This window comes from Dermacentor albipictus, chromosome 2 (genome assembly GCF_038994185.2).
Source record: "Dermacentor albipictus isolate Rhodes 1998 colony chromosome 2, USDA_Dalb.pri_finalv2, whole genome shotgun sequence".
Taxonomy (NCBI): domain Eukaryota; kingdom Metazoa; phylum Arthropoda; class Arachnida; order Ixodida; family Ixodidae; genus Dermacentor; species Dermacentor albipictus.
The window spans coordinates 80,527,739-80,552,879 of record NC_091822.1 but is presented as its reverse complement, the minus strand read 5'-3'; the positions used below and the strand labels follow the sequence as shown (position 1 = coordinate 80,552,879).

At 47.8% G+C, this 25,141-nt stretch overlaps 2 protein-coding genes across 2 annotated transcripts in view; one reads left to right on the top strand and one right to left on the bottom strand.

Annotated features, from left to right (window-relative positions):
* Positions 1–19,465, bottom strand: part of LOC135896066 (beta-1,3-glucosyltransferase) — a 42,897-nt gene extending 23,432 nt beyond the window's left edge. The window contains exons 1-4 of the mRNA XM_065424397.1: positions 19,248–19,465; positions 19,035–19,141; positions 3,907–3,986; positions 2,642–2,753 (exon numbers count right to left, since the gene is read on the bottom strand). Coding sequence (XP_065280469.1) covers positions 2,642–2,753; positions 3,907–3,986; positions 19,035–19,141; positions 19,248–19,338 — 390 coding nt within the window. The 5' untranslated portion in view covers positions 19,339–19,465. The remainder of the gene's footprint in view (positions 1–2,641; positions 2,754–3,906; positions 3,987–19,034; positions 19,142–19,247) is intronic.
* A 202-nt stretch (positions 19,466–19,667) lies between these two features.
* Positions 19,668–25,141, top strand: part of LOC135896073 (squamous cell carcinoma antigen recognized by T-cells 3-like) — a 94,334-nt gene continuing 88,860 nt past the window's right edge. Inside the window, exons 1-5 of the mRNA XM_065424405.1 lie at positions 19,668–19,835; positions 20,443–20,569; positions 20,669–20,773; positions 21,001–21,185; positions 24,047–24,152. Coding sequence (XP_065280477.1) covers positions 19,683–19,835; positions 20,443–20,569; positions 20,669–20,773; positions 21,001–21,185; positions 24,047–24,152 — 676 coding nt within the window. The 5' untranslated portion in view covers positions 19,668–19,682. The remainder of the gene's footprint in view (positions 19,836–20,442; positions 20,570–20,668; positions 20,774–21,000; positions 21,186–24,046; positions 24,153–25,141) is intronic.

The window sequence follows — 25,141 nt, the reverse complement described above, 5'->3', positions numbered from 1 at the left end:
CTGCGCGAACCGAGACAATCAAAGCAAATCGCGCGCGATGCCGTCAGCGGAAATGCGCGGCGCCACAAAAAAGCGAGAAAAAAAAAAAGAAGGCGGGGCCCGTAACGTATGCGTCACGCGATCCTCGAGGTCCCGTATGGGAGAACGCAGGTATGGTACCATTTTCTAGGGACCATAACGTAGGGAAGAAATTTCCCTTGTGGAGGCTAGACAGGACAAGTGGAGAGAGCGTCTATGTTCGCGGTGAAGCTCGCCTCCTGAAATCATGGGTTCGCGACACTGAAATATTTATATCTCGGGTATTAATGAGCCGATCTGATTTTTTTTTTTTGCGACAGAGCGCTCCCTAGAAGACACGTAACAACTTCCCGCGCATAACCAAAATTTGCTATGGGGCCTGGTGAGGAGCCCGTTAGGATGACAAATGCTGCACAGTGAAGCGCCGTTGCGTGCAGTATGGTTTCGGTACGTTGCATGGTGAACCTATGAAAGCGTACGCGCAAAGTGGCAAAATGAACGCCTTGAAATGCGTGCAAATTTGCTGTAGGATCTAAAAAATAATATTTTACTAAACATCGGACATATACAAGATTGCCACAAGGTACGATGACGGTGCAAAAGTGGTACAGAATCAAAAAGAGTGAACGAGATTCGAACTTTCTTGCCCTGCCCAGAAAGCGAAACAACACTTCAAGGGACCAGCTGGCACCTTTTCTTCAAAACTGAGAACACACCGTATTTAGTGCGGTGCCTTTCAAGCAAAATATTCCCGCGGAAATTTGTGAAGAGGACCTGTAGTAGTAGTAATTGAGTGTTTAGCTTCTCCATTCCTCCTCAACACGTTTCCTTCAGTAGTGGCAGCGCCCGCAGCCTGGCCACATTTGCGCTCTTGCTCTTTCTTCTTTCCGCGACGCACTTGACTCTTCCAAAGTATGACAAAAGTGCCAGAGAGTGGCAAAGGAGCGGCGACAGGAATGGTTAAAGGAGTATACTGACACGATATTTTGGACCTTGCACTTTCTTGCTTTAAATGAAAGTCTCTAACCTCGAAACCATAGAAATGAAGGAAGACACTGGCAAATCGCTCTAAATAACTTACCACAATAGCTGTTCTACGAACCAGTTTCGGTTTCGTTCGCCAGAATGCTTATGCGTCGTGAAGTCATGACACAGAAGGTTGTCAGATCGTAGCAGAACACCACGACGTCTTGGCACTCGCTGCTGCTTGCTCGTTCGTCTGCTATGCTGATACATCGGGCTGCGCAATGAGCTATAGGCTTGTAAATATTGTCCTCTAGCGTTTCTAGGTGAAGGACCTTTAAATAAAGAAGAAAAAAAAACATGCACAGTAGAAGATGTCACGTGAATAGTATTAACAACCATGGACCGCTACCCCGGCTGCTATAGAACACTGGAGGGGTGTGCATGCATCCGTGCGCGAGCTTTCGCTCAGGAGTAACTCATGGTCATGAAAAATTTCCTAATCGCTGGCGTCTGCGGGCTGGTCTATGACGTCATAGGCGGGTCATAGTAGAGGCAGCCTTAAAAGCATCCGGTGAGAGCGAGCAATATTCTAAGCGAGGCTATGGGCTCTCTGACACATGCGGCGGAGTAATATTTGGCTCGAATGCTCATATGGCGGCATTGTTTACAGGCACACAGAGAGAAATGACGTATATTAGTTCCATGGTAACCAAGGTACCAGTCCGGGCCTCCTTGGTAGGCTCGTGCCTCCCGGCCCAGCACATTCTTCATGTACTATATTGCCTGCGGATTACGAACATTTTCATACCGCGCTCAGAAAGCGTTGCAATGCCCCTTTAGGCAGCAACGACATCGGCGAGCACGGCCAGCCGTCGCCGAATCGAATCACTCTACTCACGCGGATTCTAAAATTTACATGCAATATTTACGTCGCACATCGAATATCATTAAACACTCTTTAAACGATACACAGAAATCGAACTGGTGACAACGTTCAGGTGCAGCAAGCATGCCTTACGCGACAGCGATAACTTCATGACACCATTCTGTCAAAGCGATTACCGACAACAGATAAAAAATAAAATTGCGCGCGTGGTAATGTTTCCAAATAATTTATTTCTGCCTTCTGACATAAGGATGCCGGAGTACATTATGTCTATGCAGAATGATTATATACATGGAAGAATTAAAGGCAAGTTGAACAAACAATCCGTTCCGCCTGACTTCAGTTAAAGAATGTGGTTATTTAAATCAACCACCCGAAGAATAACGCAGTCGCAGGACGATAGCTTTCAGAACATGTTCTACATATGACGTCAGACTGTCCAGTGGGAATTAATTAAAAAGAAAAAGTGCGCAAAATAATCTGCTTTCCATTTCGTTTACCTTCGTATGTATACGAGTCTTCTGGTTGCATCTACATCGCCGGGCACCACCACCACCACCACGACCACCACCACCACCACCACCACCATCATCATCATCATCATCATCATCATCATCATTATTATTATTATTATTATTATTATTATTATTATTATTATTATTATTATTATTATTATTATTATTATTATTATTATTATTATTATAGGGCGGATAGACGTAGCACAGCATCACGTGAGATGCCAAGTGGCGCACATTCATAATTGTCGTTTACCTGCGTAGAGTTGAGTCTGTGAAGAGCTTTGTGAAGAAGGGAGAGCTCGACGCCCGTGGTGTCCTCACAGAAGAAGAACCAGCGTCCATCCTTTCTGTGAAGCATTTCCAGCCTGGAAAGCATACGAGAGGTGTATTTCTAATACAGCGAGTGTTCCAAGGCTGCACGGTGTCCAAAGGTCGCAGAAAAGAAGTTGTAGCAGTTACATAAATATGTATATGGCGCGGACAATGCGCTCCATGGGATTTGCTAGCTGCGAAAGAATTTTGAAAGTTTAATTGCCTCAAGGAACTCTTTGTATTGAGAGGAGGAGGAGGAGGAGGAAAAAACTTTATTTTGCAAAGGAATTTGGGACCTCCCAGGGCCCCTGGGTCGCCGCACGACCCCACTGCACTCAAACGTTCATGTTTAAGACAGTCAGAATTGAAACAGCTGGAGCCGACAGTCGCCAGGAAAGAGCTGGGCCCGCGGCGCAAATACCACCTCCACGTCCTCATCCTCTCTCTCTCTACATACATACATACATACATACATACACACACATGCATGCATACATACAAACTCACACACACACACACACACACACACACACACACACACACACATATATATATATATATATATATATATATATATATATATATATATATATATATATATATATATATATATATATATATATATATATATATATATATCCGCTCTTTTTCTTTCCTTTTTGCACGTGAGAACTAGGTATGCAATAATGCAACTGCTAAGACATTCAAGCAAGTTCGAAATCGAAGGCATAAAATACAGCGTTGTTGATCTCGGCAACCCATACAATCCAGAGAAGCAGGTACAGCGCTTTCGCCCGAGTTTGACCACCGTATATTGGTATCACAATCTCTTTTACACTTGGTGTCTGAAGCGGAATATTAACCTCCGAATCCTCTTCAGGCTACTCACAATAATTTTTTTCGAAGTAATTTAACCAGTGGCTGTCCTAATTGCTAGGTGTCATGACTAATGAGCAGCATGTCATGAAGCAGGGTACGGTCGATCGTCCCTTTGAAGCCAGTCCACACTGACGTACAGTCGGACCAGCCGTACTTACAAATCTGGTTTCAGCCTCCTCGTAAGCTGTTCCTATCTGCTACCACGGTAATCTAATAAAATGTAGGAGGGCGCTCGACACCCGAACAGACCTGTGACTGCGGCACTTGCCGCTGACTACTGCATTCTCTTCGTTCACGAACCTAATGAGTTCGCGATGCACCGCTTACCGTTTTATCAGGGGAAACACGGTCCACGCTCCCGCGACGTCCGGCCACTGCTTGTGCAACAGGTACACGGTGGGGGCCACCTGGATTGCACAACGCTATTTGTCTTGACATGGAGCTGGAATGCGATGCAGAGAAGCACTACGCAGGAAATCAATTGTAAATGACGGTTATAGTACTGCCTGCAACATGCAAAGAGACATTATGTACATAAAGTCAAGGAGGTTAATCAGAGGTACTTCTGGTTGGCTACCCTACACGAGTGGAAGGTGTTACGGGGATAAAAAAAAAGATAAAGAGAGCGTAAGGGGAGGGAAAGAGAAAGCAGCACAAAGTGAACCACGTACACAGGAGTAGCCGGCAGTAGCGCACGAGGAGGAGGAGTTGAGTGACAATGGAAAGGCAAGGAGGTTAATCAGGCTGAGACCAGTTGGCTACCCTTGTTAAATACGGGACCTTTTCCTGAGCCTCCTTCGAGTTCACCAGACCACATGGAATCGCGTCACACCTAATTAAGGAGCGCATAAGCACATCTACCACGTTCCCGAGGCGCGGCACGTTCAATCAAGTTGGCGTTCCTCACCTCGTGCGCCGCAGGTGGAGCTATTGTCCCACTGCTTGACTCTACCTGAAAGTGTAGCGGGAGCCTGGCACGGTTTCAGGTAACGTGGATCCCGAGCCAAGCTGCTTTGCAGCTCTGAAAGGTCACTCGAAGACAACCGGTCTCCCCCCATCCGCCTATTGTGACGGCGCTTGCAAGCCGCGAGGCAACGACGGCCGTAATGCACCGTGAAGCCCTGGGAGCAATCCCCCCCCCCCCCCCATCCGCCTTTGTGACGGCAGTTGCAGACCAGGAAGGCAATATCGAAGGCAAGTAATCGCTCGGACAATTGTAGCCCAAATAGCGACCCTCTGCGCCGGGTGTGACTTACATTCGCACGGGCGTCTACCATTGGCCGAAAATGACGCCACCTGAGCGGGCTCGCCGATTGGCCGAACGGGACGTGACTTCGAGACACCGAAGGGGCTAAAAGCCAGAGACCGGGAGCAGCAAGAGAGCAATCCTTCATTCATCTCTTTCGAGCTTCTTGCCACGGGCCGCAGCGTCCGAGTTGCTGCCGGCCCGTAATGACTTATGACTGTTAATTTATGACATAATGACTTTATGACTGTTAATTTCTTTGTACTCTCACTGTAAATAATGTAAATAAACCTCCAGTTTTCATCTCAACGTCCTCCTCAACCTCGGCCAACTCCCGCACCCAACGGCAAGGTCCAATATCTGGGGGACAGCAATTCGGATTGTCCTCAAGGTCCAACACCCTGCACTGAGAAAGGGGGAGTGATAGATGAGACGAAGGAGAGAAAGAAAAGTTCACGATATGCACGCACACACATGCACAAGCGTCCAAAGTTCACAACAGAGCACTGACTTCGGCTTCAGGAATTAAGCTGGTAAACCATCACACTTCTTTTATAAGTAGACTGATCACTGGGCTATTTGGTATAGACATAGTAGCGCAAACGGGCGATCACGTATAGAGGGTGCGCGTCCGTATGTTCTTCCGTGTGATCGCCTATGTCCTCGCTATAGTGTCTTCCCTCATTTATGTGTTCTCTATGTGTCGTTTTGGCGACCATCGCCACTTCTCCAGCAAGAACATTGTCTTGTAAGCCGTGTTCCTGGCCTCCTCTCGTCCCCGCGTTGTGCCCCTAACCACACATTGCGTTTAGAAGATGTTAGAAGACGTCTATTATGCGATTAGCCACTATTTGCCTACTTTTGTCACTCTGAGCCTGATCTCTGCTTTGCCTTGACCTGCCGTGCTTTCGGCTTGTTGCGGACAAAACACTGGCACGCCTTGCGAGGATAGATTTACATGCATTCAACATCCTCCTCCTCAGAACGACAGAAAGCTGTGCTAGTTGGTAAGGATTCATAATGCAAAAAAGAATTTTGTGTGTTCTTTCTTTTTTCGCCTCAGTGCTCCCTTCAGTTGATAGTCGGCGTTCGTGTTGTCCACTTCTCTACTCTTGTCTCCTGTCTGCACGCCTCACTTCTTTTATGCACTATGAATCCTCCTCCTGCCCCTCATTACTGCTGTCCTAGCGCAGTCGAAATGGCGCGCGCTGCTTCACTATACTCAGTACCGCCGAACCTCAATATAATCAAAATAGGCATAACAAATTGCCGTGTGTAACGAAGTAAATTCATCTAAAGTTTGGCTGGTCATACTTGTCTCTGAATGAGTAGTCACCTTCAAACATGTTCCTATGGGTGGGCAGCGCAACCCGGACGAAAGACGAGAGGAAGTACACAATACGAGCCCAGTGTACGACCTCTCGTCTTTCGTCCGGGTTGCGCTGCCCACCCATAGGAACATGTTCAATCACCAACTCTCCCAGCTTGCCGTGTTAATTCACTTTCAAAACCAGACGGAAAATAAGGATATCTAATAGCGAATCAAATCTTTGTTTGCGTGGCTCAAAATACTATGAAAACGTGCCGCAAGAACGCCGCAATGACAGCAGAACTAAATTTTAATATGCTGTTTGTTTTCTTGAAATAAATAGCTTGAGAACCGCATAAGATTTCGAGCTTGAATGGCCTCATTTCCCGTTCCGTGTTTCTTAGCTCGGACTACGAGTGCACGGTAAGAATGTATACATGTTTGCATCGAGGCAAGCATAGTGCAATTGAGATTTCATGCATATTTGCCTCGTTCGCGCTCGTAATTCTGTTACCGGCCTCTACAGCGGAATTGCAAGCGCCGATCGGCATATTTTAAATACTCATTTAACGAATATCGGATATAACAAACAAAATATATTGCTCCTAATGCGGCTTCGTTATGTCAAGGTTCCCCTGTAAGGCTTCCGGTAACTGAAATATTTGTGTTGTTCTCGGGAGAAGTAAAAATTTTACCTACAGTTTTAGCTACCATCTAGCCACTGAAAAAAAAAAAAAGCTATACCGTCAAAAGTGCTAAAGTTCCAGCAGGACATGTGGTGCTTAAGACTCCCGGAATTGTTTTGTCGACAACTCTGCAGCACTTATTATTATGTACAAGTGAAAGAACCAAGAGTATGCGTTATCTGAATTTTTGAATTTTTCCGGGCCATACGTCATGCGCCAGCTTCTCGTGTTCTTTCTTCGTGACAGCTCGCACTTTGAGACGCTGTGTGAGACTGCACAGACTCTGGGATCGGCCAAGCTTTCTCAGTGTGTTCCCCGTAGCAGCCAGGTGGAACAGGTTTTAACGTTTCATCATCAAAATGCCACCGTCGGTTTAACATATACACCCCATCACATAATAGGTACGTACGATTGTATGACACATAGTCGCTGATCACGTCGCACTCTGTTTCTCTCGCTTACGCTTCATCCAGTAACTATGTGGAACCGAACAATCGACATGTCGTATTATAGGCTCCCGTCTAACGGCTGGAGTAGAAATCACGCCGTCAGCGTCACGCGATTGTTGTTAGCTTCGTCTTACCGCTGTCGTCATGCACGCACACGCTTGCGTCAGACACTAAAGCTATTCGTCTTACACAAACACGCTGGTCCACCTGGTAACGCTTTGGGTAATCCCAAACGATGCTGTGTAGCCAGCTATCAGCAAAATGATTCGCATAACATCGTTTCACACAGTACATGGATCTGCATGCTTCATTTTTAAGGCGAAAGCCGTAAGTGGCTCGTTGCAATAACTCATACCTAAATGATCGAGTCTAGTGGAGTGGTACGAAAAATATCATCAGCGGCAATAGCTCATACTCCCCATAAGCAAGCAAAAAATGCAATGGTTCATACCCCCTTAAGTTAGAGGCTATAAGCGCTCAGCAAAGTGAAGCTAACAGTACGTGCATTCAATGAAGTCATCCACGCAACACACAGAGCAGCATACGCTTCAATAAAGAACAAGCTCAAAAAAAGCATCCGAACCATCAATAAAGCACTGTATAACCCTCTCGGAAGCACGCTACGGCCGAGGATGCTCGTCAAGCGAGAAACGAGTTGCAATGTGCGAAGCAGCAGGAGCAAGACGTTCGACCGCGAGTGCTGCTTTCCCCAGCTGAGAGGATTCAACGTGAAGTCGAAGTGAAACGTCGTTGGCGCCAGTCTGACTTCCGCACGCCAAGTTTCATCTTAGAGCCCCTTAAACTTCGTAAAATAGTGCCACGCTTTGAAGAATGCCGCCTCCTCCTCGCGCGCTCTGGCCGAATACGACGCCGCGTCGCTATTGGCCTAATAACGTCACGTGGGCCCTCGCGCCATGCATCAGGCCATTTTTGCTCGAGAAGCGTCTACGGAGTGGCGAGGAGCGCATGTTGGCGCCGTTGCTACGCTGGAGTAGTGTAGGCGCCGCCACGATCGAGGAGGGAGCGCGAAAGAGAAGAGAAACGAGGAGGAGTGAAGGCGGAGGACAAGAGTGTCGCTAGTTTACGAAGTTTAAGGGGTTTTATTTCATCCTAGTGTTCCTGTATATGCTCCCGCAGGGAGCAGAGTTGCGCATAGGTCCGCCGTCGTGATCCAGCTCTGCAGCGAAGCCCCTCCTCGCGCGCGCAGGAGCCAAATGCCACGCGGTGTTCCAACTTTTTCTTTAGTGGTCGCGAGCTACAAGCGCCAATTGTTCGCAGGCGCTTAGCAAAGGGCAGTGGCATAGCAACAGGGGAGGGGGGGGGGGCGGGGGGCCGTGGGCCCCGGGTGCACGGGGCCAGTAGGGGGGGGGTGTCATATACGTCTGAAGACACCCGAAAATTGTCGATATCCTCGGCTTCCTAGACTACACCCGGGGAGAAGGGGGGGGGGGGTTGACAGAAGAGCTATCGGCCCCAGGTGCCAGACGACCTAGCTACGCCACTGGCAAAGGGCACTTCTTAGTACAGTCTACGCTCGAACGAGTCATTCGTGCAATCGGAGGGGCTGGGCTTCCAACCAACCAAAACTTTGTCTGCAGCTATGTAAACACGCATATACAACACACACATGAACGTACAAATAGGGGGTAGGACCGCCTTCGATTCCCCAAAATAAAATACTCCCGTGGCTCGAACAGCTCCAAAGTTCGCTCGCAAACGCGCAGTACGTTGCCACAAAAGGCGGTGCAATGATTTTCAGCATGCATATGAAGTTGTCTTATCATTGTCAGAAAGCAAGAAATGTTTTAAAGAGTGTTTAAAACTTCACACACGTAAGTGGACACTTAGCGCATTTTGGCTGCCGAAACCAGCCGATTAATGACCGTCGCCAAGAGAGCTATCGTGCCTGCAGTTATGTTAGTGACCGTTAACAGAGCGCCATTTATCACTAACCGTCGTTCACAACAGCTGCACGTTTCGATACATGCGGTGCAGACACAGATTTAAGCGCATTTCAAATGTTCACATGCCCACATTTTAAGCAAAGCTTACTTTTACGATTCATTCATACCGCAGACTAATCAGCTATATAGTAGCAGCAAATCTGCAAGTAGAAAAATATTCAAGATGCAAGAGCTTCTAGATCAAATTTATTTCATACAAGGGAATGCATGAACGGCTGCTTGCAGCAGCCCAAGTGTGCTGGTTCTTGGAACCTTGGGGGCAGAATTCAAATAAAATGGAATGGCAAGAAGCTATTAAAAGTAACAACAGGTTATTTTTATTTCACTAATCACATCAAGATGGCAAACTTGCAGAGTAATTATTCACACAGTGCAGACTGTAATCTGACAACCCATTTTTGGCATCGTACTGGCACAATACAAGTGCCAGTACGATGTGTTTCGTATCACTTCACCAAGGTCCTTGACTTCACATCATCGAATACCGTACCTGAAACCCGCAGCTGCTCCTCTCAACACACGATCGACGGTCCGCTGATTGCAATGGCGATGGCACTGACGGAAACGACGAGTTCGCATAAGTCGGCGATGCGCACGTAAAGTTGGCTTCGCTGCCGCGCGGATCAGTTGACGTCATTTTTCGCGCTCGGCCAATAGCTGTGCGAGCGGCGCCGGAAAAGGTATGCGCAACTCTGCTCCCTGCGGGAGCATATACAGGAACACTATTTCATCCTAGACGCCAGCGCTCGTTTCTCCCCGGGCGGAACGATTTCACCTCCAACGGGTGTAGGTTTCCGCCACTGCTTCCGTTCACGGTTGCGCCCGCGTTCAGTTCGCGCTGCGCGCGAAACGCCTCTTGTTTGCGACGGCGCCTCTTCGGATGATCGGAAATTATTATTGTGTTGTTAACTGTCACGACAGCAATTTAAACACGAAAGGGTTGATGCCACCAGTGAAATTCTGCCGATTCCCAAGAAAGTGGTACGAAAAAAGCAGACGACAGACATGGACTACTGCGGTGCGCCGAACGAAGTAAACAACTGGCAAACGAAGCGAGCTCGTTCATTGATCACTCGTGAGTGTATGGCGGTTTTTATATGTAACCCACATGAATTTCATGACTACTCGGTATATAATCCTTTTATTCATATAAAAACTTTCAGTTGTTCAACCAGCGCTTGTCCAGTCTTCTTTCTAGTGTTCGTTTGTGTGTGCGCTGCCCAAGAATGGAAGCTACTTCTGTTGCATGCGCTAGTAGTGGCCGAAGTTCACGCGTACCGAGATTGATTATGTGAAAGATGAATTGAACATGACCGGAGTTCATTCCTGCATCAAAACTGCACCGATCGATCGAGTTACTGGACGATACACGCCCGCGTCTTGGTCGCGCCGGCATTACTGAAGCAGAAATGATTACTAATACTTTCAACTTCTATCTCTTGAGCACAGTTAAAAAGTGGCCAAGCTATTTACATTGCTGCCTCTATTCTATATTGTAGGGGACGTTCTAGTTAAAGTTGTGTGCACATGTCGTACTTGTGCTATACGGCGATATATTTTGTTTATTTCCGCACAGTGTCGATGGAAGTCCGTTGTCGCCATCAGAGACAACACGGATTTGTAGCAAACATTTTGTGGGAAACTGCAAAAATGACTTTAGCTAACATGCATCGTATATGCCGACGATTTTTCCGGCATATACTCCGGTAATATATTTCGGTAATATCATCCGCGTAGAGGGCGTGACCCGTTCCTCTTACTGTGGTCAGTCTGTCCGAAAGGCCCTTCACGGCGATGTTAAACAGTAGGGGAGAGATGACCGCCCCTTGCGGGGTGCCTGTCGCTCTCAATGCAAATTCCTTGCATTTGATTTGCTCTATTTTGACAGTGGCCTTTCGATCCCTCAGGAAGGAGCTAACGTACGCATGGAATCGTGGCCCCAGGCCAGGTCCGAGATGGCGTCTAGCACGAACCGGTGCGAGATGTTATCAAAAGCCTTGGACAAGTCTAGAGCAAGGATGCCCCGAGTGTCTCGAGTGTCGTCGTCAATGATTTGTCTCTTTATAAGCAACATGATATCCTGTGTGGAGAGCGCCGGCCGAAAGCCGACCATGTTGTGAGGGAATAACTCATTAGTTTCTATGTGCTGTAAGATTTGTCGGACGATCCCACCGCTGGCATACAGTTGTAAGAGTTGTCAGACGATCTCGCCGCTACCACCATTTGTAAGGGTCAAAGGTCGTAGAGAGTAACTTGGGAGGAATAGGCGTACTGGGTTTATTTACAGTATTTAGTTTAAACAAGAGATACATTCGACAGTCTAAGCGTGGCTCCCAAATGGAGCACGCAGCTCACGAGTACATTGACGAGCACACTACGAGCACCTTGACGAGCACACACTAGCAGCCGACAACAGCTGCTTATAAACACTCCCTTGGTCCCTAGTTCCCTAGGTAAGAAAACCGTTCGACGTCATCGTCAACGCAGTCGACCCGCCTTTTTGGAGGAGGAGGGCTCACATACACACGTACGCACTTTGGTTCCCAGAACCCGAGTTGAGCGGGTTCTCGCTGACACGTGGCTTGCCCCGAGCAGACGCCTCTTAATCCCCGAGCGGAACTCGCACAGTGGCCTCCGCCGCTGTCCATTGTCTCACGTCTTCAAAGGCCCGTGAGTAGGCACCGCAAGGCATTTCCTTCCAGGAAATCCCCCTGCTTCAGTCGAACCGTGAAGGCGTTGGCAATTTCACTAACAATAGTTGGTCCGCCGATCGCGTTTAGTCATGCGGCGCCGAGGGGTTGTTGACGCGGCATCTCGCGGTCCCTACGAAACGAGCCACCGCGGCGAGTGTTGAAGGCTTCCATGGTCTCTTCGGGGAAGCTCCCCACGCTCGCAGCTGCAGCTGGCTCAGAAAACGTTGAATGTCGGCATCTCTGCAGGCCGTTCCTAACAGTGCCTAGATATACGGTTGTGAATGGCATGTTCGGCCACCTTACCCACGCAGGACGTAAGCGAGATGGGTCGCATGTTCTCCGGCGCAAGAGGTTTGCTTGGTTTCGGGATGAGCACCACTGAGGCTGTCTTCCAGGAGTCGGGGACGAGGCCCGTTTCCCAAATTTTATTGACCTCCCCGGTAAGCAGCGCAACTGATTGTTCGTCCAAGTTGCGGAGGAGCTTATTGGAGATACCATCCGGGCCCGGTGCAAAGCGACCGTTGAGCATTTGGAGCATCTCATAGATTTCGGATTCCGTGAAGGGGGCGTCGAGCTCCCCCACCGCTCATCCCGGTACGAGGATAATCCCCGTCATCGGAGGGGCCCAGCGGGAGATACTTTTCGGCCAACTCTGGAAGGAGGACGTGCTCAAATACACCCGCCGCCTTTTGATTATGAAGTATGCGATCGATGACTAGTCTCTGATTGTTTTTGCTTAGCGAATCGTCGAGTAAGTGTTTGAGCAGGTTCTATTTGTCCCCCGTTCTCATCTGCCCATCAACCGAGGGGCACACTTCATTCCTTTGTTGTTAAGACAGCTCGATGGAATGAATTTTTATTGTACGATTGAACTCCGCAATTTTTTTGCGAAGTCGACGGTGGAGTCTGTGCGTTCTCCAGCGGCGCAGGATGGAGTTTTGGCCTTCTAGGAGGTGCGCAAGGCGCGCGTCCATCCGATCTACTTTTAGGTCGGTCTTAACCACCTTGGTCGCAGCTTGTACGTCCTTCTGTAGTCTTGTGAACAGACTATCGAGATTACCGTAGTCGGTCTGGTCCGCCTTTCGCATTTTCCGGAAGGCATCCCAGTCCGTCACTTTAAATTCCCTGGTAGGGGCTGTGCTATTGTTAGGGAAATCTCCACAATGAAGTGGTCGCTACCCAGGTTCTCTTGCAAATTTTGCCATCCTGCTCCGGGGGCGTTCTTGACGAACGCCAGGTCCGGAGCGGTGTCTCGGACTACCGACGTGCCGGTTCGCGTCGGGTATTGAGGATCCGTAATCAATTCCAGTGAGCAGTCAGCAACTGCCTGGTCAAGGGGATTGCCCTTGGTGGATTGGCGGGAGTATCCCCAAACATTGTGGGGTGCATTGAAGTCACCCGCTATCACTATGGGGGCCCCCTTGCTCAGGGCCACCGCCTTTGTCATGATCGCGGCGAATGCCTGCCATTGATCCGACGGCGAGCTGTATATGTTCAAAAGGCAGACACTGCTCTTAAGCCAATTGTTAGGGATAATTTCGACCATAATGATTTCCGCCCTAATTTTGCCAACTGGTAATTTGTGTACTTGAAAGGAGCACTTCCGTGCGACCAAGGTTGCTAAACCCCGCTTTCCTTCCTCCCGTATCGATACGACCCGCTATCCCGGGAAGGTGGGCGCGTCGTCGAGAGTTTTTTGTAACAGAATTAGGTGCGGTTTGACCGCCTGTGCCGAAACGAATTGCTGCAGCGGAGCTTTGCGCCATTGGAAACTGGCACAGTTCCACTGCCACACAACCAACTTATTGGGATTGACCGCCATGGTGATTGACTTGGATTGGCCATTTCACCGTCTTGTTGACGGGGACGGCGCTTGCGGGTAAAGGTGCCCGACGGGGCTCCCTCGAAGGCTGTCTAGCTGTAGCTAACGCGGCCTGTGCACTTTCCAGGGACGCCATCATTTTAAGGAGGACAGTCACGCTTTCAGCGAGCTGCTGAACTGCCCGCTGCATGCTTTCTAAGTCTTTGTTATTGGACTCGGTCTCCATAGAGTCAGTGCCCCCCTCTGGGGGCGCGGCCCTACGTTTACCCGAGCGCGCCTGTGGCTCCCCTCAGGGAGGCACCTGTTGCTTCTCGACTTGCGCGGGGTACGACTTACGGATCGACGCAAAGTCGTCCCTCATCTGCTGCATTTCTGCTTAGAGTAGAGCGTTCTCTTGCATGAGTTGAGCGACTCTGGGATCAACTTTATGCTCCGGCAATGCTACCTGCGTTACCTTTGAAGCCAACGTCGTCTGCTTCGGCTTGACACGATCGGCGCAGGTTGGCGTTTCCTGGATCCAAACCCGGGAGGTAGAGCGCCCTCGGGAACGAGAGCGCCCTCTGGAGAAGCTGCGTTGTCGACCAGAGGGCGTGACGGAGCGCTCTCTCCTAAAGTCCCTTGATTACTCTCTCCCAAGGGACTTTACTCTCTCCTAAAGCCCCTCCCTCCTGGGGGCTCTCGCCGCGCTGGAGCCACGTGGCCCGTTCTCCTTGTCCAGCTGTTGCTGCTGGTGCTTGTTCTTGGCGCGCTTACGGCGCCGTCGGTGTCTGCGTACGACGTATGGGACTTGAAAGCGCTGCTTACACGTTTTGTCCGCCGTAAGATGCGAGCCTCCGCAAAGGGCGCACTTCGGCGAACACTGGTGGTCATCGGGTGGGGAGGTTAGTCCGCAACCCCGGCAATTCTCATTGGTGGGGTTGGGGCAGACGTCCGCACGATGTCCCAAGCCGCCACTCGCCTAGCACACCTCAGTTTGGCTTTTGTAGAGCGTGCAGCGTAGAAGGCTGACGCCGCACATGACATAGGCACTTTCATGCCGTCGAAGAGGACGACCACTGTGGTGGTGTTCTTAATTCGTTTGACTTCCTGAGCGTTCGGGTTACGATGGCTGACACGTCAGACACCATCAGCATTCTCACTATTTACGAAGATAAGCCCACAGGTGTCTACATTGAAGTGACAGTCGCGCCAATCAACTCCAAATCGCAACCGCGCGTTGTGAAGTTCTTGGTCGACACTGGACCAGCTGTGTCAATTATACGGGAACAAGAAATCCGAAGCGTGTTCGCAGACAGAATATGATTGACCAGCTTTAAACTTATTTTGTTGGACTTCCAACGCCGGAAGATTCCTGTGCTGGGACAACTTAAAGCCGGAATCTCATACACAGAAAAAACGGCCGTTATAGCAATTCACTTCTCTTCTTGGTCTGGACGCTGTGCAAGCTCTAGAACTACATATTGTGGGTGCACAGCTACGTTGCCTGCACACGGCTGCCGAAGAAAGTTCAGATGCCATGCTGTAAGGAGCAGCTAAAACTGCACAGGAACAGCTCAGTCCGCTAAGTCTACCAAAGTTCGGTATGCCAGCATTGCTATGGGCAAAATTTTGCCATTTATTCTCACCAGGCCTTGGACTTGCCAAGGGCATTCAGCACAAGGTCAAGATAAAGTTGTCAGCCTCTCCACCCGTGCAGAAGTTCAAACGTTTGCCACTTTCTCTGCGCAGGCCGGTTAGCGACCAGCTTGAGTGCCTTCTTTCTGATGATGTCATTGAAAGCTTCCGAATGGGTTTCTCCTATCGTTGTAGTCCGCAAGAAGGATGACAGTATCCGCCTCTGCGTTGACTTGAGAGAGCCTAACAAAGCGATTGTAGTCGACAGCTTTCCCTTGCCCCATACGGAAGAGCTGCTACACTCTCTGAATAGAGCACGCCACTTTTCAAAGCTCGATTTAGCTTCTGCCTATTACCAGGTGCTGCTTCACCCAGATAGCAGAGGCCTCACTGCTTTCATTATGCACGATGTCGTTTTTCGTTTCAAAAGGGTGTGCTTCGGACTGGCATCAGCCCCAGCTGCGTTTCAGCAACTCATGACAACGGTCCTGCAAGGCTGCAAAGGGGTACGGTGCTACCTAGACGACATCATTATCTTTGGCAGGACTGAAAAAGAGCACTTGAGAAATTTGGAGCAAGTTCGTCAACGCATCTCTGAAGTTGGACTTAAGCTCAATGAGAAATGCGTGTTTAATGCATCGAAGTTACCATTTCTTGGGCATCGCGGCAGCTTGGAAGGAATAGCTCCCCTTCAAGTTAAGGTTGATACCATTGTTCACGTTGCCACCCCCACAGACACAAGCATGCTGCGTTAATTTTTGGGCTTGGTTGAGTACTATGCTAAGTTTATCCCGCACCTGGCTGAAGAGGTAGAACCTATGTGTAGGTTGCTTCGTAAGGATGTACATTTTGAAAGGGATGCCGCTGCCGAAAATAGCTTTACAAGGGTAAAGAAGCTCCTAGCAACGCACAAGATACTGCAAATGCTCGACCCGACGCTCCCTGTTATTGTGGCCACAGATGCGTCTGCTTATGGCCTGGGAGTAGTACTACAACAGGCTGACGGGCCACACATTCGCACTGTTGCATTCGCATCCCGAACTCTGACAGAAACGGAGCGGAAGTACTCAGCGGGAGAGCGGGAGGCCTTGGCGTGTCTGTGGGCGTGCGAGAAATGGCACATTTATCACTGGGGACGACCATTCACGTTGGTAACGGACCATCAAGCCCTAATATCTCTACTTTAGATACAAAGCACAGGACAGCAACCACTTCGCATCACAAGGTGGACCGTTCGTTTGCTACGTTACAATTTCATAGTTCAGTACAGACGTGGAGAATACAACAAGGTAGCAGACGCTTTGTCCCGGCTACCTGTTCCAGACGCAGAAGATGGTCTTCAGATTGAAGAGGAAGTTGTGTGTCTGGTCACATCTTCAGTTCATGTCAATGACCTTCGACTTGCTACAGCCGATGATTGCAAACTCCAGGAGGTTGCTCATTTTGTTCAGACATCATGGCCAGCGAAGAAATGTTTGACTGCTGAACTGACTCCTTACTATGAGTTCCGGGACGAATTGTCAGTAACAGTTGGTCTGCTTATGCGCTCGGAGCGTATTGTGGTTCCAGCCAAGCTCACTGCTACGTTTATTCAGCTTGCCCATGAATCGCACCCGGGAATTGTGAAGACCAAGCAACGTCTTCGTGAAAAGTACTGGTGGCCAGGCCTGGACAAACAAGTAGAGAATGCCATCAGAAGCTGCACGGTCTGTCAGTAGGCAGACAAAAGTGCTAAGAGCTATCCCACTCCACTACAGCCAGTTCCACTTCCAGATAAACCTTGGAGCAAGATAGCTGTTGATATTGTTGGCCCATTGGAGCGTGCACCAGCAGACTGCCGTTTCGTCATATCGGTTGCTAATTATTTTTCCAAATGGCCAGAAGTTGCTTTCTGCAGGGATGTGTCTTCCACTAAAGTGGTGGACTTCCTCCTGTCAATATTTGCACGGGAAGGCTACCCCGACGAACTGGTATCGGATCATGGACCACAATTTACATCCCGAGAATTAGAGTCCTTTCTTCAAGACAGGGGCATCAAGCACAGCTTCTCGGCTGTGTATCACCCACAGGCAAATGGACAGGTTGAAAGGTTCAACCGTGTGCTCAAATCTTATAGTCAGTTGGCCTTGCTAGAGCAGCGACCAGTGAAGAACACTGTTACAGAGTACTTGGGGATCTTCAGAGTTACTCCTCACAGTACCACTGGCCTTTCTTCTGCAGTGCTTCTGCATGGCCGGCACATCAGGACATCCTTGGACGTCATCGGACATCTCACCTCTAACTTCTTCACGGACCCTGCTCCGATGTTATCACTTTGGAAGAGGGTGAAAGAGCACCAGCGCAAAAACAAAGTGTATGCTGACCGACGAAGAGCAGCCCGAGTACCGCAGTTCCAAGTTGGGAAGTATGTGCGCGTTAAGAAACCAATTGCTGGTCCGAAAGGCACTCCCAGCTTTGGACCTCCACTGAAGATCCTTAAGCGCATAGGGCGTTGGTCCTTCTGCCTGGAAGACGGTCGAACTTGGACTGCCTCACAGCTGACTGCAGTCCCAACGGGAGCATCGCCACAACATGCGGTACGTTGGGATGACGACTACCAAACTGCGCCTCTACACGGAGCACAGGCCTCTTCGCTGCCAAGTCCACGGACACCTGGCAGAACCTCTGGGCATTTGGAGCTATCTCCGTCAATATGTTCAGATCTTTCACAGCCACAGGGTCCAGTACATGAAAGCCTTGCTTTAGAAGATGGTGACAGTGCTTCCGTTGCCATCGAAACTGCTGGTGGGCTGGCAGCGTTTCGTCGGTCCACAAGAAACAGAAGACCACTGGCAAGGTTTCAGGACTATTTGCTTGGACATAAACATTGACTGGTTTTGTGAATATGTTTGTATTTAGGGAAGGGGTAGATGTAGTGTCGTAGGGCGACACTAGGTGCCCTTAGTTGCGTAACTAACAAAGCCCATAACGAGATGGCACCACTGTTGCCCGTATATATATCAGTGCTCGCGTGATAAAGGGTCTTGCGTCTGGTGTGGTATGGGTTAACATCTGTGTCATTCTCTGCTGATCGCACTGCTGGCCAACACTACAATAGTTTAGCAAACATTTTTTACCGACTCCTACTCACAAGCGTGAAAAATACTACTCCAGATACTAAGCTGGAAATAGTGCAATCGGTTGTTTCTATTTTCTTCGCATGCGGTGATCTTAATTGCTGCTTAATTAATTTAGCCTGGAAGAAAACTGCGATTATTATTAACAATAAGCTCTTGCCGGTTCAACGAAGGATAACTAATACCTATCCTCTGACGGGACTTGGGTGTAGTGTACGACTCATTAATTGCTGCTTAATTAATTTAGCCTGGAAGAAAACTGCGATTATTATTAATAAGCTCTTGCCGGTTCAACGAACGGTAACTAATACCTATCCTCTGACGGGACTTTGGTGTAGTGTACGACTCACTGCAAGCGCTGTTGTCCCTTAGTTTATCCCACCAACACCCATCCCTTAGCAAGCTCGCCAGAACCAGGTGGTTCTGCCTGGCCGTCCGAGCTGTTTGCTTATGTAGTATTTTTCTATCTCGCCGCTCAGACGGCTAGGAGGTCATGCGAACGAGCACTTGAAATCAATTTACACCGCTGACAGGCAAAACAAATGAATGTGTATACCATTTTCAGCGCTGCAGCTTGCTCCGCTATGCTTGACGACAGCTGCTCTGCCGCTTTGCTGCTCATTGCACTGTCTTGACTCAGCACGACGAAGACAATACCAGCATCTGACAAACAAACAGCGCAGACATTGAGCTGCGCTAGCAGCACCGCTAAACCCGCGCTTCAGTCCGCTTTCGGAACGGGTGCAGTTGTTACATCCAGACCGCTTACCTCTGTCCACACAAGCACCAAGTCTCCAAAGTGTGCACGACGTGAAACAGAGAAAAAGTAAAAGCGTCGTCCTTAACGAAACAGAAGACATGTTGCCGCATTTATTTACAGTCTTTAGGCTCTTAAGCTATGCAAATATCAAAACATGATCACCGTAATCCCACGCAACATATCCCCAGCTGCCCTGTTACACCATCTCCACCGTATCAATACACGCCATACACAGGCGCATCGCATGGTCACAAACAGCAAAGAAAACGAGGTGGAGATTTGGTATACGCACAATAATTTAAGTGGTTCAGTTAAATATTGCACAACACATAATATTTATGTTTACAATAGAATAAAACATTACTTTGTTTATTTTGTTAGAGTTATTTTTTTTTTGGCATTACAACCGTACAGCATCTGGTTTTGACATAACCTCCTAGAAACATGGCGGGTGCTGAGAACGATTTAAGCGAGGAGATGGAAACAAATCACGACAAGAACGAAGAGGATGCAATGTCTGACGACAGCTCGTGCGCAGAAGACGACGAAGACGCCGATGCCGAGGAAGGAAAACAAATAGAAGAGTTGCAAGCAAAGGTGGAGCCAACAGCATGCGCTACTCTTGCAGGCCGGGCCCACGCTGTGTAGACGCATTTTGCTCAAAATGATGACGGTCGCGAGTGCTGTAATCCACACCACAAAATTCTGTGTGATCGAGTCGGGAGGGAGTTGAAATGAGGGCCAATAAATAAGCGTTGACACGTTCCAAAATTCTCGTGCCAAATTGCTGCGTAATATGCAACGCGGTTTCTCTGCTGTGCGATAACCGGCATCTGACGAGACATATGACATCCACATGTAGACTCCTCACGTGCGTCTTTTAACTGTAGAACTTTTTTAGACGTTTGCTGGGCCATGCTAGTCGATCTTTTGGTGGTCCAGAAATATTACGGACAATAGACCTTATACTTGTGGTGTTGCTAGGTGGTACTTTGACGTTAACGTTCGTCACACGAAAGAATTACAGCACTCAGATGCGCTTAAAGGGGTCGATGCTATGATATTGTACCTTTCTTTTTCCCACTTGGCTGGAAGTGACGCTTGTAAGCGCTTCGCTGCACCGATGTTTTCTTGTGCGCAAAGCCTCCACACCAGCTTTTGCGATTTGCTTATAGAAAAACCGTGCTTCGCTCTCGATTTGCAGATCACGGCCAACCCGTACCATTACGATAGCCACACAGCTCTGATCACCTTCTTGCGTAACACGGGAAACCTCGAGAAGCTGCGGGAAGCGAGGGAAGCTATGGCCAAGGTTTTCCCCCTTACGCCTGGTAGGTTTTTAAATATGTAAAATCTCTACAAACTGTGTAGTTTTTATTTTCGTTGGTCATTCATTGATGATAACGTCGTCCCGTTTTCTTGATGCGCAGAGTTGTGGCTGGAGTGGATCAAAGACGAGAGCACATTGTGTGAGAGTGACGAGGACAAAGAGAAAGTGATGCCGCTCTTCGAGCGAGCCGTCCATGACTACCTATGTAAGTCACTGACACTCTTTAATATAGTGTGTATGTCCATTACTGAATGATGAAATGAAAGAAATACCATAAGGAAAACAGGTAGCATGCCATTTTCTTGTCTACTCCTTCCTTTTTTCGTTTTTGCCTGTTGGTTGTTTTCAGTAGAAATTTTTGAGCCTAAACATGGAATGGTGCTTTTTTCTGTCATCTTTGCATTGTGCATGCCCCGACCCACTCTTCCCCAGCGGTGGCCCTATGGTTGGAGTATGCCCAGTTCTCTATTGGCCTGATGAATGCTGAACAAGGGCTTGATCGGGTGCGGCAGGTGTTTGAGCGGGCAGTCACGGCTGCCGGCCTGCACGTCTCCCAGGGTGCCCTCCTGTGGGAGGCCTACCGTGAGTTCGAGATCTGCCTCCTGTCCACCGTCCAGGTGGGTGGTCCTTGGTTGTCCATTCAGGTTTCACACTTATTAACTCGCTCCATGTGTCACAACAAGAGGAGTATAAAAAACATTTCTAAAGGCAGTTTCAAAGTAAAGGTGTAAGGTCAGGACCTCCTGTAATTAGAGAATAACAACATATATTAAACACTTCACAAATACAATGACAATATGTAACAAAAGTTATAGACACCTATACATCACTCGGTGAAGGATTATGAAAAGCAGCAAGACTGAATTTCAGACAAGGCAAGCAAAGCTAAAGAAAGCAGCTACAGTACATTGTCAGCAAACAAAATTTTGTCTTCATTAAACATTGGATGACGACATCATTTGAAGTTAGTCGTAGATGGGCTCCAAATTAATATCGTTGTAAAAATTGCAGTACAACTTTCACAATAATAGAGCTTACTCTGGGTAATAGTAAATTACCTTGTCATTACACTTGGCTTTTGCCTCTTGTTGGCCAGTAAATATTTAACACATGTTGTTTCTTATTCGGAAATGTGTGGCTAAGCATTTTACATGAGACTGGCTCTCTTTGGAAGAGGAGTGTCCCAAATTTCATTGAATGAAAAAATAAATTTGTGGTGTTACAGCTCTCATTTGCAATGAAAGTAATGTTTGCTTCTCCATTTTCCTGCATTGCTACATTTACAGAGCGTTGATTGGGAAAGGATGGGGGAGCTTCCTAGATTTCTGCTGCGTTATATGTAGGGTCCATCGTTTTTTTGGATAATGTCTGATTTTAGCACCCTGAACAAAATTGGATCAAAATCAGGATAAACTTGATTTCTCCCACAAGTCTGCATCCTCTTTTAAGTTATAATAATAAATGCAGGTCTCACAAAACTAATGAACGCTGTCAGTCTTTTCTGAGCAAGTGGTTAAGACAGGTCATAGTATTGAGGATATGAACATTGAAATGTGCTATAAACCTCGTTATCACTTAACACTCAAGCAGTAACTGGCATATATAAATATATAATATTTACAGTGCTTGCCAAGGATGAGTGAATGAAAGCCTGTTGCTTTTTTAGTACCGTGTAACACATATAGTTATATGACGTTTAGTAACCTGACATTGGCGCATCCCTGTAAATGGTGATAATGCGCTAGGGAGCAAAAACAACTTGCGCAGAAACTTCTCTGGAAGTTGTCTAAGTATGCACAAGCGTTTTGCCTCTTGATTATCTCCACGTAGCCCAATCTCATTATCGCTGTTATGATACTTGATCCAACCAGTATATATGACAGCGCATGGCAACACAAACTGCTGCGAACGGCATTGCAAGGGGAATTGTTGACATAAGCAGACTACTCCAGGTGGTGGTGCTAGGTGTGCTGATGATGTTCCGATTATTACAAGCCGTTATCGCTCTTTAGAGCCTTATCCATCCGCACCAAACCATTATCAACCGTGATCAAATCTATTCTGGCAGCAGCTGCGTGGGGCGCAGCCATATGGGCCTGTGTTCTCACTGCTTAGTTCGCATTGAAAGCGAGAGGCACCACAAAGGTCAGTTCGCTCGCTACTGCAGGCCCTATCTTAAAGGTGATTGTCTTACATGACGGATGGAGTTCCTTGTTATTAGGCATAGAAATGCTTACGCATTTAATAATGCAGCGCTGATGTTCCTCTGCATTGCAAATGGTAGCTGTGATGTTGAGAAGATGTTTACTCAACCACATTATGTTCAAAGAAGGGTAACTCCATTAATTTTGTTGCAAGAGCATATATTGGAAACCAGTAAAACAGTATGACAGCATTCAAGAAGTAAAAGCCTGACAGGTCTAGGGTGGATGCAGAAATGCTCTCAATGCATATATGATAACGTATGTCAACAAGGGCTTCCAAGATAAGGAAAAGCATCATACCTCCTGCAAAGCAATGCCCATTCTCACACTTCATACCTTTATTTATTTATTTTTTTTGGTCACTGTACTTGTCACTGTACTTCACATTGGTTGCTGTACTTGTAGCATGCCCATTTAGTGAAAATCCAGGTACTAGTTTAGGATACCAGTTTTGAGAACGCACCACAAAATATATTCATGTTCTATGTAGTCAAATTGCAGTATGTGCAAATAATATTTACAGGAAAATACAAACTCATGCACCAATACATTTCTTTGCAACTTTAATGATGGGTACTTTGGAACTGCTGCTAGCCTTATGTTTCTTTCTAAATGGACATGCTTTGAATGCTGACTGACTTCTGTTCCACATGGCAGCATGTGCCCTGATGCAATTTGTTAGTGGGATTTTTTACTAGTTCATTAAACATTATTTCTTGTTGCATAATTAATATCATTATCTTCAATAATCCAACCCAAGCTTCAGTACCGTAACACCTGGCACAAGGGTTATTTAAATGTTCTGTAAAGTATTCCACCGCACTTGGTTTATAACATTTGCAGGCTTGTACATACTGCGATTATTAATTAGGTAACGATAAATCTTGGGCATGTTGGTGCATTTCCAAGAGCATGGGCATTATAACTAGCACAAAAAGAGAAATAGAAGAAAGAAAGCAGAACAAAGTTGCTAATGAGAACAAACATACAAAACAGACTTTTAGACCACTACCATCAGTCTAGCATTGCGTCCTGAATTTGTTTTGTTCTAAGAATTCTGTCTTTTGGGCTGGTTACTGTATAATGCTTGACTCTTGGACTCTGCTAAAGCAAGACAATGGTGTGTTTTTGAGACATATTTGTGTTTAATTTTGCCTGTTGCAATCATAAAGGAGAGGCTGGGAGGAAAAGGGAGGGCACCACTGCGGCCTCTGAAGTTCACATGCAGACCTGAGAGTTCGATAGCTTGTGGCATTATATTTTGCTCTTTCCAGGCAGGTGCCAGTGAGGAGAGCACACAGGAGCAGCGGGAGCAGTACGTTGCACAGAGGAACCGTATCTACAGTCTTTTCAAGAGGCAGCTTTCAGTCCCACTTTTTGGCAAGTTTCTTTAGGACAAACGTCCCTCACACGTTGTCTGTATTTGAATGTGATCCACAGTACTACCATAGTACTATATATAGCTTTCCTACAGCCTGCTGTCGTGTGACAAGGTATAATCTGTACATGTGATGATGATGATGATCGTTACCATCTGAGGTTGTCACCGAATATAGCTGTTTGCACACCTCCATGGGGGTGTGGCTTAAAGCAAAGGTTAACTGTGCTGTAGAGCCACGGATACCACTTACCACACATCAAAGTGGACGAATGAAAAGTCACGTTAACCCCACGGGTCCAAGAGGCGTTTCTGTGGAGTGTGAGACCTTTGCGCTCATTCCTCTATGATGTTTGTAGGGATGTCGTATCTCACAAGCACAGCCTGCGAAAGGGGGCCAAGTGATGCACAACAGGAAACAAAGCATTGCCCTACCATCGCATCTGCCCAGATATTTCGTCACCGTTGTCCTTCCAGCGATTTCTCCTCTGTAGGGGAACTAAATATTTAAGGAGGGAGGGATGTGAGAATCCTCGGGTCCCATGACTGTCGCGCGTGTGGTGAACATTGCATCGGTCACTTGCACACCAAGCAGGTTGGGGAGAGGGGAAACATTCGTTTCGCGGGCAACGCACAGGCATCGCAAGTGCTATCAGCGCCACCAGGTGAGTCACGTGAGGTCCCTCTGACATTGCCCGAGTCTTTTTGGGTCACCAGCAAGTGGCGAATGTGGAAGTCCCTGCCACCGCTCCCATTTTCCCACACGTGGTTATTCAACCGCGTTTTTGCCATGGCAGCCGCCCATATCCCCAGCAGGTAAGTCGGAAGCCCTTCTTTACCTTGTGTGTTATTCTCTTCGAAGGAACCCTCAGTGACGTCAGCTATAGCTAGCTGGCCTGCTCGAAGTGTTAGTTGCAGTCGTAATAAATGCTTTCCAAGTGTGCACGTGGTTGTCTATTGGCAACTTCAGAACCTGCTACTTGTGCTGGCA